The sequence below is a fragment of the Pelodiscus sinensis genome, chromosome 12, assembly GCF_052426305.1.
Source record: "Pelodiscus sinensis isolate ZL-2025 chromosome 12, ASM5242630v1, whole genome shotgun sequence".
Classification (NCBI taxonomy): domain Eukaryota; kingdom Metazoa; phylum Chordata; order Testudines; family Trionychidae; genus Pelodiscus; species Pelodiscus sinensis.
Genome location: NC_143063.1, coordinates 48,256,466 through 48,268,453, shown reverse-complemented (window position 1 = coordinate 48,268,453; position 11,988 = coordinate 48,256,466). Strand labels below are relative to the sequence as shown.

Below are 11,988 nucleotides of genomic sequence, written 5' to 3'. Positions count from 1 at the left end.
AGCTGCTCCCACTTTGCAGCTAGAACCAAGCAGTAACTCCCTCTCGTGGTACCCAAGGCAAGGAAGACTCATTCCTTCCAGGCACCGGTGAGGTACTCCCCCAGCCAACAAAGACCCTGCTAGTGCAGCCCCAAGTGCGTAGGTTTAGGATCTGCCCTTCTCAAGGCCCCCTCAGACTTGTAACAGGGACCACCCAGAAGAGGGTTCTATCACCAGGAGCTTGGTCTGATGTCACCGGACATTGTGAATGTGGTTGATGGACCAACAGGGGGAACAGGCAGGGCTGCCAGCCTTCCAGAATCAGCATGATCTCAAAAACAAGCCCTGAGATTAAGGAGTGACATTACTTCATGGTGGAAAAAGAAATCAGACAGCCGAGTTGAGGGCGTGCTTCCCTTGTGCCAGCTCCATTCATGCTGCAGTTGTCAAAAGCTGTGAGCAATCCCTTCTCTTGAAGGCCTGGTTAGGTGCTGCCCCTCGCTCTCTGGCGGGACAGAAGCTACATTCATTTCTCTGCAAACCCTGCTCATTTTTTCCAAGAACTCATTTGCACGAATTGGCTGACGACCCAGCTCTTCCCCCTCCTCGTAATTCCCACGTTCCTGCTGAAGCTTCAGCGCCTACCCCTGGAGTTAAGGACGCCTGAAGCTGCCACTGTGTAAGGCAAAAGCATTCTCTCGCAAGCAGGCAACAATTTAAAAAAGTTTAATAAACACATTTCAACAATATGTACATGGAGTCAAACATGGCCCAGGTGCACTTCCCTGCCCCCCCCAGAGCAGAACACGTTAAAAACAGCCCCCAAAGGAAATCCCGTGTGTCTTATTCCTGCTTGCTTATGTGGCCCCACAGCACCCTCAGCGACTGGAAGGTGTCTCACTAATTCCCTTGAATAAGGTTCCTCTTTACATAGTTATTTGGGGGAACAGGGGTGTAGCTTATGTAACTTCAGCCATGCCACGGGAGAGGCTCAAACACTCCTTCCACTGTGGCCCTGGGCAGTTTTATTTGTTGTACTAAGTTACTAGGGTCACTAAACAGTCAGCTTTAAAAAAGGGGAGCAATTGAGGCAGGAAAGCCAAACGCAGCCTCCTGCTGGGGGAGGGCATGCAGAAGTGACCATAACGCTGATCTTCCTGTTTGAAAGGAAAGGGAGTTGCCCAGGTCTGTGCCAAAGCGACAACTTAAGATCAAAGTGGCTCGTCTACCTAGGTTTCCCAAGCATAGGTACAAGCCAGTGAAGTCACCAGCAGCACCATGCAGAGTTCTCTGCACCAGCTGTGCTACATTCCAATCAAGATCTCACACCCAGTCCCGTCCATCCCTCCTTCCTCCTCCCCCCTCCCCCCTCCAGGATCAGAGCTTTTCCTCCTCTTTGGTCAGCCGGGCCAGCCTCTCCATAATGATATTGAGGTCTGTGCTCTTGTCCAGCTTGATGTAGGTGTCCTTCCGGATCGGATGGATGCTGACCCAGTCAGGCAGCAGCTCCGAGAAGAGCCGTAGATGTTTCTCCATTTCACCTGCACAGAACCAGAAGCGATCAGCAAGTTAGTGTCAAACAGCTTCCCCTAGCGGTCAGCACATGGGCAGCTGTTCTGGCTTCTGCTTTCTTCCCAAGGCCCAAAACCAGGGTGCTGGAATTCCTCCCAGCAATTGGTTCCAGGCTTTGAGCTTAGACGGCCCTTATATGGCTGTGCTTGGCACTGCTGGTATATAGGTAGGGAAACCCTATAGAGGTGTTCCCACTCCTCTCTCCATCAGATTACAGCTGTTATTTTGGGAGTTTGGGCTACCCCAGAGTTCCTCTTGCATGCTGGGGGCTACGGAACACACAGCCAAGCAGATGGAGGGGTGTCAGCACCTACACTGGGAGCATTTGAGGGGAGCAGGCTAGCGAAGGCTAGACCCTGGATTTCCAAGACAGGTCTTAGGGAGACGTCTGCGAGGGGTGACCCTGTTAGTCTGTATCTACAAAAACGAGGAGTCGAGGGTACATTCCTCAAAATAAGCTCTGCAATTTGAGCTATGTAAATTGCGTAGCTTATTTTGAAGTTTGCTGCCATCTACACAGCGCTAATTTTGAAGTAAAGTGCTATGCCAGCGTCTCCCTTCATCCTCATGCAACGAGGTTTACAGCAGGGGTGGCCAACCCATTAAACGAAAAGAGCCAAAACGGTGGAAAAAATGCGACGAGCCCTGCCAGAATTGTTGAGGGGAAAAAAAAAAAAAAAAACGCGCTCCCCACCGCTGCCCCTTTAAAAACTACAGGTGTTAGGCTTTTTGGCCATATCAGACTCCCATCGGTCACCACGTTGGACAGCTCCCCTGTACCTGGTGAGCACAGGGAGCCAGGGGCCGTTTACAGGGGCACACGGGGCGGCTTCATGAGCCGCAGGGGGGCTTTGAAAGCCGCACTTTCTGGGCTGAAGAGCTGCATGCAGCTCATGAACTGCGGGTTGGCCACCCCTGGTTTACAGGCAGCCGGAATAAGCATCCCAGTACTCGGAATGTACTTCGAAATAACACGCGTGCTGTTACAGCACGCAGAACGCTGTTTCGGGATAACACGTTATCCCGAAATAGCGCTGCTGAGTAGATAGACCCTTAGCGATTAACTGATTTATTTGGACCTAAGCTATGGTGGGTAAAAACCATTTCCGCCTGGCTTTTACTCCCGGCAGCTTGTTCCCAAATCAGTCTGCGGGCCCCAGGACTGCTTGGCGGTTTGGTGGAGGGAGAACTTAGAAGACGGCTGCGGGAAAAGGAGCGTTGTTCACTCTTGTTCCACCGACAGGACCAGATCTCTTCCAGGGTGTCAAGACTGGCACTGAGCACAAGCCAGAAGTGAGGCTAGAAGGCAAAGGCTCTGTCAATAGGGACCCCCCCCTCACCACCATAGCTTAGCTACCAAATCTGTGGTGGTTAACATGGTAGCCCTGGCATCAGCAAGGTGAGGGAGCATTACGGTGCCCGTTCAGTGCTGCTTAGCATTATTACAGCAGTCCTTGAACCCTGGGTTGGGAGTAGTGTCCCCCGTGAGCTGTGCCCGGGGGCGGCCACTCATCCAATGCCGCCCAGCTGATTCGCAGAGCTCGGTTTGGTCTCTCTCCTGGTGGTGCACATTGGCACGTGCCTCAGTGCATATAACATTCTGCACACGGCTAGAAACGATGAGCGGGAACATTGGTTGGGCTCCAAAGCGAGTCACAGCTCTGATTCACAGGGTCGCCCGGGCTGGCATGAGACTCGCTGGAGCCCAGGGCCAAAGCCAGAGTTGCACCACCCCGTGCCCAAGCTGAAGTCCGAGGGCTTCAACCACGGGTGGTAGGGGTCAAGTTACAGACCCCCCTGCATGGGCAGAAGCCCTTGAGCTTCTGCATTGACCACTTCACCCAGGCTGGCGGCGCAGGGTCTGTAGTAACTGTTGGCAGAAGGGGGTGACGCTGCAGGAAAGTGAGAACCGCTGAGCTACCCTCTTGCTCGTGGGTGGCAGGAGACATTGGGTAGCGAGACTCAAAACTCACTGGAGGCTCTTCAGAGGGCTTAGAACAGGGAAGGGCAATCATTTTTGACGGGGGCCACGCCAAGAATGTGGACAGTGGTCCAGGGCCCCACACTTCCACAATATGAATGGAGGAAGTGCGGGGTCTGGGATGGAGGTTGGATGCTGAACGGAGCTTGGGAGAAGGGACTGGGGTGAAGGAGAGAGGGGAGTCTGGAAGGGAGTTTGGGTGGAGGCGGCGGTTGTGACCTAGGGCAGGGGACTGGGATGCAGGGGGTTGGGTTGTGCTCTAGGGTAGGAGGGGCTTGTGATCTGGGGCAGGCAGTTGGGGTGCCAGATCTGGGAGGGGGTATGGGTGCAGGAGGGGGGGCAGAGGATTTGGGTAGGTTGAGTGGGGGGGGGGCAGAGGGTTAAAGAAGAGAGGGGCTGGGGTGTCAGAGGCAGATTCTGGCCAGGAGACTTACCAGCCAGCAGCCCAACTGACCAACCTGCAGAGCTAAATGCTTGCAGAGCTTAAAGTTTCTCAGCCAGCCTGCCTGCCCAGCCACAAGCAGGAGGGGAGGGGGGGGCGTGGTGCTTCCCATGCTGCCTGTTATTCAAACAGAAAGCTCCCATTGGCCAGTTTCTGGCCAGAAGCCAGCCAATGGGATTGTGCTGGGGCGGGAGCAGTGCCTGAAACCTTCCCCCTCACTCCCCCCAGGCTCAAGTCTTAAAAGATCAACAGCCCCGCCACCACTTTTCAGAGCAGTGTGCGGACAAGCAGAGGAGCCTTCCTGGGGCTCCCCACTGCGTCTGCAGCCCACGGGCCATATTTTCCCCAGGCCTGTCTTAGAACCTCCCCTGCCAGAGGCAACCCCTCCCCGCCCAGTCCCCCCAGTACCAGATGTCATGGAGGTGCGGTAGCTGTCCGTCATCCGCGTACACGCCACCTCCACCGTCAGCGCCTGCTTCTTCTCAGCCACGAAGACGTTGCGTAGGAGGCGGGCCATCTCGGGCAGCCGCGAGATCATGAGGAGCCGCTCCTCCTGCTGCGGGTTTCGGGTCATCAGCGCCTGCAGCTTCTGAGCCTCCTTTGCTCTGATCTAAGGGAAGAATTAACGAGGGGGGGGTCAGATGCCCGCCAGGCTCCCGCTTGCCAGGGCCACTCCCTTCCCAGGCACAAGTGACTCACCCTCTCCAGCAGGGCCTGGGACACCCCTCTCAGGGCACTGGAGGAATCGGCTGTGGGTGCGGCTGTGGGGGCCTCGTGCTCTCCTGGGCTGGTTCCAGCTGTTCTGAGTGCCAGGTTGGCAAGAGCCTTTTCCATCTGTCCAGGCGGAGGAGAGTCAGAGGTCACAGGGGCTCTGCCAGGCAGGCCCAGGGGGCCCACGCTTGCAGTGTGGGAGGGTCCCAACGCCCAGTTCGAGCTCCGGGCCTTTGACCCGCAGCAGGGCAGTTTCACGCGGAATGTTGTGCCCGGGAAGCGTGTGCTTGAGCGTTCCCGCGACAGGCTCACAGGACCAGGTGAGAGCACCACAAGCTCACCAGCCGACATCTGTAGCCCGTACCTTTGGGGTCATCATGCTCCGGGCCTTGGTCAGCACCTCCTGGGCTGTGGTCAGCTTGTCCACCTGCGGGGGCTGGGGCAGCTCCGCCGGCGGGACGTCCGGCACCTCATCCACACGGAAGCGGGGGTGCCACCTGGTCAGCTTGCCGTCTGGGACCACCAGCGGGGGCTGCAGGGATGCCAGGAACGCCTGGAGCGAGGGGAGTTGTGAGTCAGGTGCTGCAAGTCATACACCCAGCAGAGTCGGACTGTGTTAGCGTGAGCTAGAGCCGCTGCCGTGCTGTGCTCACCGGACACTGAGCTACGCCACGGTTACGAGAAACCAACGCCAGGAGAGCCCAGGACAAGTCTCCCCCATTAGGAAAATCTTGATCCTCAGTGTTATTGTTCCAGACCCTCTGCTCTCCCTGCCTCGCTCCACAGACAACGCTTTGGCGGGCCCACCACGTACTTTGATTTGGGACCCCAGGCTCCTCCGTTAACTGGACTCTTATCTCTGCCTCTAGCGATCACCCGTCTCTGGGGCATTCCCAGGCCCCTTGGGGTGAAAGCCAGCCAGGCCCCTAGGACGGAGCAGGGCACACCACCGCACACCGGGGAGCGCTGAACTGGAGATGTTTGGAAGGAGCCGACTGTGCACCCAGTCTCCCCAAAGAGCCAAGCCACTCGCCTGGTGATGCTGCTTGACGATGTTCACCAGGTTCCTGTTGAACACCCTGCGGCGCTCCAGCAAGCGTGATGCTGACAAGTGCGGGCGGCCGTCCACCTTCTCCTCTAGAGACAAGAGAGGGGCCATCATCAGTGCCAGGGAAAGCGGCCGCGGCACCCCAGTGTAGGGATGTAATCATGTAGTCGATTAATCAATTAACTGATAAGCAAAAGCTTATCAGGTCACACTACAGACCACACACATTCCCCCCACCCCGCCCGCCAGGACAGTTTTTAGCAGGCTGGCCAGCAGCCCAGCTCAGTCCTGGCTCGCGCTGGGTCCAGGACCTACCCCTGCTGTGGCTCTGCATTTAAAGCATTTTAGGAGCCGGGCAGCCCAGCTCAGTTCTTGGTCCAGGAGCTCAGATCCCCACTAGACGGGGCTGCTGCCACCCCATGGCAGCCAGTCCATGAGGGGAGCTGGTTTTTAAACCAGCTTCCCTCACAGGCCAGTTCCCACCTGGCAGCCTGCACTGCTGCCTCGGATACAGATACAGCAGCGTGGGGAGTGGGGCTAGATCGCACTGGCTGCCAGCCCCACCCGAGGGCTACAGAATAGTTGAGTGTTCGAGATAGGAATTCGTGAGCTTAATCAACTATTCAATTAACTGATATTTAACATCCCTAGCGCAGATCTGACACCCCGGCACGGCCGCAGCTGTACGGAGGGGGGCATGAAGCAATTCTGCTCCGAGATAAGAGCGCCTTCTCCACTGCGTGGGAGCCAGCCGGCTGCCCCCACCTGCGGCATCCCAGCAAACTAGACAGCAGAGCCAGAACTGGGAGCGCCAGGACAGGCGGCGTCCCAAGCCCAGTTTTGGGGGAACCCCTGAGAGGGTCACAGGTCTACTGCTAGGCTGACAGTTTCACACGCCGGACCCACTGCGGGAACAGGGAACAGCCGTTCCCCACATCGCCATCCCACTCGGAGCCGGCCAGGCAGACCGCCTCAGCCGGATCCGACCCGCAACCCCGTTTGGGGAAGGTTTCCAGAGCCTCAGACACCCTTTCCCAACAGGCTCCAGGAGGGAGCCCGTCCCCAGCCTGCCGGCAAGGGCTCCGAGCAGAGGGCAAGCTGCTGCACGTACCTTCCCCCAGCACTGGCTCTATGGTGAGCTGGTAGCTGGATTTCTTCAGGAAGCTGCTGAAGGTTGGGATGTTCTTCTCCTGGCGGAACTTGTACGACGTGGGGTACACGGCTTTGATCTGGCCCACGTTCCGCTCCTCAAACTGCCTGAGGCATTGCAGGAAGAGTCAAAACAAGGACCCACGCCGACACACACGTGCAGCGGCAACAAGCGCTTCAACTCGGGCCCCGTGCAAACCAGAGCAGCAGGGGTCCCCCGGGGATCCGACTCCCATGTGGCAGACTCCCTGCCTGCAATACGCATGGGAATCAACAGCGAGGGACAACGAGCTTCTGGTTAAAGAGCAGAACCTGGCCTGGGAGGTGCTCTGAGCACAAGTCTGGGAGCCAAGGGCTCTCCAGGGCTACTCCCAGTCTTGACACTGGCTTCCTCTATGGCCTTGGTCAAGTCATTTAGTGCCTGTGCCTCAATTCTGCTCTCTCTAACACGGAGAGTCAGGATTTTCTCCTGTGACGGGAAACAGGTTTGTAAGAGATGCTACAGGTAATGCAGGAAGGAGTGAGTGTCACTCCCCACGCTCCAGCCAAGTTTTCCTTGTGCTGGCATCCGAGACGCCTCCCCCACCACAGGGGCACCGCGATTCTATTCCATCCAGAATGTCACAGTTAACCAGAAGAGAGGCACCCTCTCCCCCTTTTCAGCAGGTCCCTCTCCGAGGGCTTGGGAGGTTTGCATAAGAAAGCACAAGCCCCAGCCTCCTTCAGTGCTGCTCAGTGTGCATCTGCTTTGTACGCAGCACAAGGACGAAAACACCGACAGCGCCTGGTGCAGTTACAGCGAACGCGGATCTCGGCTACAGCGATTCCTCACCTAAGAGGAGGCACTTACTTGCGCATAATGTCCTGGACACCCTGTTTGACCTTGGCAAAGGTTACGGTCTCCGAGCGGTTGAAGAGCATCCCCACCACGGTGTCCATGCTGCGGAACATCTCTGCCAGCACCTTGTACTTATAGGGCAGAGTGAGGCCGGGGGGACCATCCTGAGCAAGGGTGTGGAATCGCTCATAGGCAGGTGCCTTCTCGCTGCCAGGGATAAGCAGGAATTAGACCCACAAGAAGTAGCTTCAACATGAGGTTAAGAGCAGGTGTTTGGGAGCTTGCGGGTGCACAGACTGGCACTTGGCTTGCTACTCAGGAAGCAGGGCAGTAGCGAAGCCTGGCAGCAGCCAGTGTGGTAGAAATCTCCAAGTCAGTGCTGATGTGACGACTGGATGTTCGTACAATCCCCATCCCCAGCGATATTTTGCCTCTACGTTCTCCAAGGATGGGGAATGGCTAGATGAGCTGAAAAGGTCCAGCTCGAATTTGAAGCGGCAGAATCTTTTCCCACCCATTGCAGTAGCAGTAAGATCCACGCGAGTTTCATCCCATGGTCACTAGCGCACCTCTGTAGCGCATTTGTCAAGTGACCCTGCCTTGCCCCGCCCACACCGTGGAAACAGAGACGCCCTCCCTCTTTTGCTGTCCACACACCTCTCAGGGAGCCTTCTCCCATGCCAGGTTAGGGCGCCCGGGAACGGACGTTCTCAGAAATAGCCTAGTTTCCGGCCCGGTAGCATTGGCTCACATGCACTGTGCGCAGGCTTCTTTCTGGCACAGACGTGTCCCGGCTCCGAGTCTAAAGATCCCCTATGCTGAACCCCAGCTACGGGATATTAACATCAGAAACATGGATGTTTGAGACTCCACTGGAGTGCAGCAGCATTTTGCTACCCAAGTGTCTTGTTCTACATTCTACCTCTGCCTGATAGGTGGTGATTAGCCCTTCAGGTGGTGATTAGCCCTTCAGGACAGCCAGAGCAGCAATACTTCCATCAGCACCGACTATGGCAGTTACTGGAAACCCAGGTGTACGGTCCCCGAGCTGCTTTCAGCACCAGCTTAAACACACCCTGAAAGGGACATTGCTATTCCTGCCATCCTCAAAGGTGGCTTCTTACCTGAGTTCCGCGGCTGGCTCACAGGTCTCTTTGGCCGGCTGCAGCCCCGATTCCTTCCCCTCCTCTGCCTTCCTGTTGCGGATTTTGGATCCTAGCTCCTGCACTTGCTTCAGGCGACTCTTGAGGTCAGTGCAGGTCTCGGAGGGGCAAGCTGGCAGTTTGGCTTTCCGAGTCAGGGCATGGAGTCTCTGCAGGCGCTGTGTCAGCTCCTTGCTCGAAACCTGCGATAGGGAGCGGGGAAGTAACAGGGGCAGGAGGAGACGACTGTTTACAAGTGATGCTCGGAGGGGGTTGGAAGGTTAGCACAGCTCCAAGAGCCAAGCGGGAGGGGGTTTCCTATGACCCATCAAGCCACTTCGGCGAGTCAGCAGAAGGGCACAAGGCGGTGGAGCCCCTTCCCAGTCTCAGGGCAACAGCTGCTCTTGCCATACCTGCTTAAAGCTTATGTTTCCCTCTAGAGCAGCCAGGCCAGACGGCAGCCCGCTCGCCGGACCTGGGGAGAGGGTCACGTTCACCAGGTTCTTCACCTTCTTGTCAAGGGAGGATGGGGTTGGAGGTCGGAGGGCAGCCGGGGAAGAGGGGCTGGAGACCTGCAACAGGAATTAGATTGGTTTGCCCTCGCTGTCTGGCTGGCACTCACCAAGGAGTCTCCCTGACTTAGGGGACGATAAACCTTCTAGCTAGGAGCCACCAAGTCAAAGTCGGATTTTCTAATACCCGGCGGTGAATCCAAGGGGGCTGAGCAGTGTGGTGCAGGCGCAAAACCCCAGGGAACAGGCGGCCTGGGTTCGTTGACTCCCCCCGCCTCCAAACACACTCTAGTTCAGCTCCACGAGGCTTTGCCGCATCCAAAGTCCTAGCATCGAGGGGCCACCACCTGCCACCGGCAGGGTCACTGCCCTGGTCAGAGCAGATCTAACCTCTGCAGTGCACAGAATACCAGCCCTGCCTACACTCGCTCCCACCAGCGTGAGGGCAGAGGAAGGATCCTTCTGGCAGCAGGACCCCGAGGAGCCCAGCAATCCGGGTTTATTACAAACTCATTGCTGGGCGGGGAGGTGCCTGTTTGCCTCAATGGGGTGTGAAGTAGCAGAGCTCAATGGCGGGTCACCGTTTCCCTGCAGAGCCCAGGGCGCTGGGATTCCAGGCGCCAGATTGTAAAGAGGAAACTCATCAAATTCATCTCGCAGCTATTTTTGTCACTGGCTCGGCCGGGCAGGACAGGGAGGCGCTAGGGCCCCTGCAGCGGCCGCGGGCAAGCCCGCAGCACGCGGTACGCAAGGTCCCAAGAAGCCTCAGAACCCACTGAAGCCCCGTTATAAAGGGAACCCAGATCTGCGGAGCCCGAACCTGGGGCGCGCTGGCCGAAGGCCCCCAGAGCGGAGCTTACCGTGACGGGCGCCTCCTGCGCTGTAGTCTGGGGCTCTCCATCCGAGGGCAGTACCAGCTTCTTCCTGGCCGCTCTCTTGCTGTTTTCCTGGGGCCGGAGCGTGGCTGAGGGGCCGGGATTTCGCTCCGCTTCCAGGTCAGGATCCGGTTCCTGTCTACAGCGCTTTCTGCCCGTCAGTGTCCGTGCCGGGGGCTGTGGGGAGCCGGGATCGGGGCGCACTGGGGTGCGGGGAGAGGCCAGCAGCTGCTGCTGTTGGAGGCTCAGGGGAGGCAGCCCGGCTGTAGCGCTCCCCACCGCCTTATCTCCGAATCCGATCAGCTTCGCTCCCGGGCTGGCTCCTGCGAGGCTCACCCGGGGCTCGTAGTCGCTTCCTCCAGGGATCCTCGATGGGGTGAGCGGGGCCGCCTTAGGCCGGCTTTTGCAGCGGCCGGCGCGGCGCGTCTCCCCGACCGCTCCCGCCGCGGGCTGGGTTTTCCTCCGCTTAGCGCCCAGCGGCCCGTCCCTGGCGGGGTTTTTACTGTGGGAGAAGAAATCGGTCACCCTGAGCTGAGCCATCGCAGGGGTGCCGGGGGAGCGGAGCGGAGAGGGACGCGAGCCCGATCCGGGGACACGTGCGGTCCGAGCGCGGCCCGGCTCGTAGAACGTTCACACAGCAGCTGGCTACTCCGCGTTCGGCCCGGCCCGGCCCGTAGAACGTTCACACAGCAGCTGGCTACTCCGCGTTCCACCCGGCCAGGCTCGTAGAACGTTCACACAGCAGCTGGCTACTCCGCGTTCGGCCCGGCGCGGGACGCAGCGAACTTTCGCGGGAGCCCCGCCCCTTCGCCGGGGCAGCTGCGCAATTGGGAGCGCGCGGAGAATTGGCGCCAGTTTTCTTGCGGCGGCCCCGCCCGCAGCCCCCCGCCCCCCGCGTCCGCCCCACGTGCGCTGGGCCTCTCTGAGACAGGCTGCGCGGGGTCGTAGCGTGTGCGCGGCCGCGGGAGGGATCCCACGCACGTTGCGAGAGGGAGGATGGTGTCGGTGCCAGGCTGGGGAGCTCTGGATTGAGTCTTTGCTCCGGCACAGATTTCCCTCGTCACCTCGGGCGTGTCACTTAACCTCCTGGTTCCCCTGCTGTGCGATGGGTGTAACTGAAGGGGGCCCATTAATGGCTGTGATGTGATCAGACATTCGGGGGGGGGGGGCACTTTAGGTAGCCCGCAGTCTACAGTCCTTCCCCTCTCCCCACATCTTGTAGTCAGGCCCCTGTGGAGTCTAGAGGAGATGGTGCCATGCTTTGGTGTGTAAGCCCTGGGCCACGTGCATAGAGTCCCCAGGCTCTGAGCATGATGCACCAGGCCTACTAGAATACTAGTAAAGATATTAATAATCAATAGAGAGAATGGAATGGGATGTGTAATTTACCATAAAAGGCAGTTTGCTGATGGGCCCAGTACAAGTGCAGAATGAGGTTAGGGATGATTCTGAGGCTGTAAGGCCTTCAGGATAGAAGGACAGAACTCACAGATCAGCTGCTCAGGCAGGCTGGCTCCTTCCCCATCCACCCATGTATACCCTCCAGCCCCCAGCTTCCCTCCAAGCTTATCAGTGTTGCCAGCTTGTCAGTTAGCAAACAGATGTGGTTTTCCAGCCAGCGCAGGGACCCATTTTAGACTTGGCTTTTTCATGGCTTTTCTTTTCATTACTAGTTCTTTTTGCTTCATACTCCAACCCCGAGTTAAAATCGTTAACCCCAAACTTGATTCCCCCCCCCT

General features: G+C 58.0%; 1 protein-coding gene across 2 annotated transcripts; it reads right to left on the bottom strand.

The window, feature by feature from the left end:
* Positions 1-689: 689 nt before the first annotated feature.
* On the bottom strand, positions 690-11,117 carry CDT1 (chromatin licensing and DNA replication factor 1). Of its 2 annotated transcripts, none has more exons than XM_006118868.5 (10): positions 10,235-11,117; positions 9,276-9,434; positions 8,845-9,065; positions 7,733-7,927; positions 6,845-6,990; positions 5,719-5,822; positions 5,050-5,238; positions 4,674-4,808; positions 4,383-4,584; positions 690-1,520 (listed from the first exon to the last, which is right to left on the bottom strand). In XM_006118868.5, exons 1-10 carry the CDS (start codon positions 10,787-10,789, stop codon positions 1,357-1,359), a joined length of 2,070 nt encoding a protein of 689 aa, XP_006118930.3. In that variant the 5' UTR covers positions 10,790-11,117; the 3' UTR covers positions 690-1,356. The 2 variants fall into 2 exon arrangements, with proteins under 2 accessions (XP_006118930.3, XP_075795994.2); XM_075939879.2 differs by lacking the exon at positions 690-1,520 and adding an exon at positions 2,227-2,850.
* Positions 11,118-11,988: the final 871 nt, after the last annotated feature.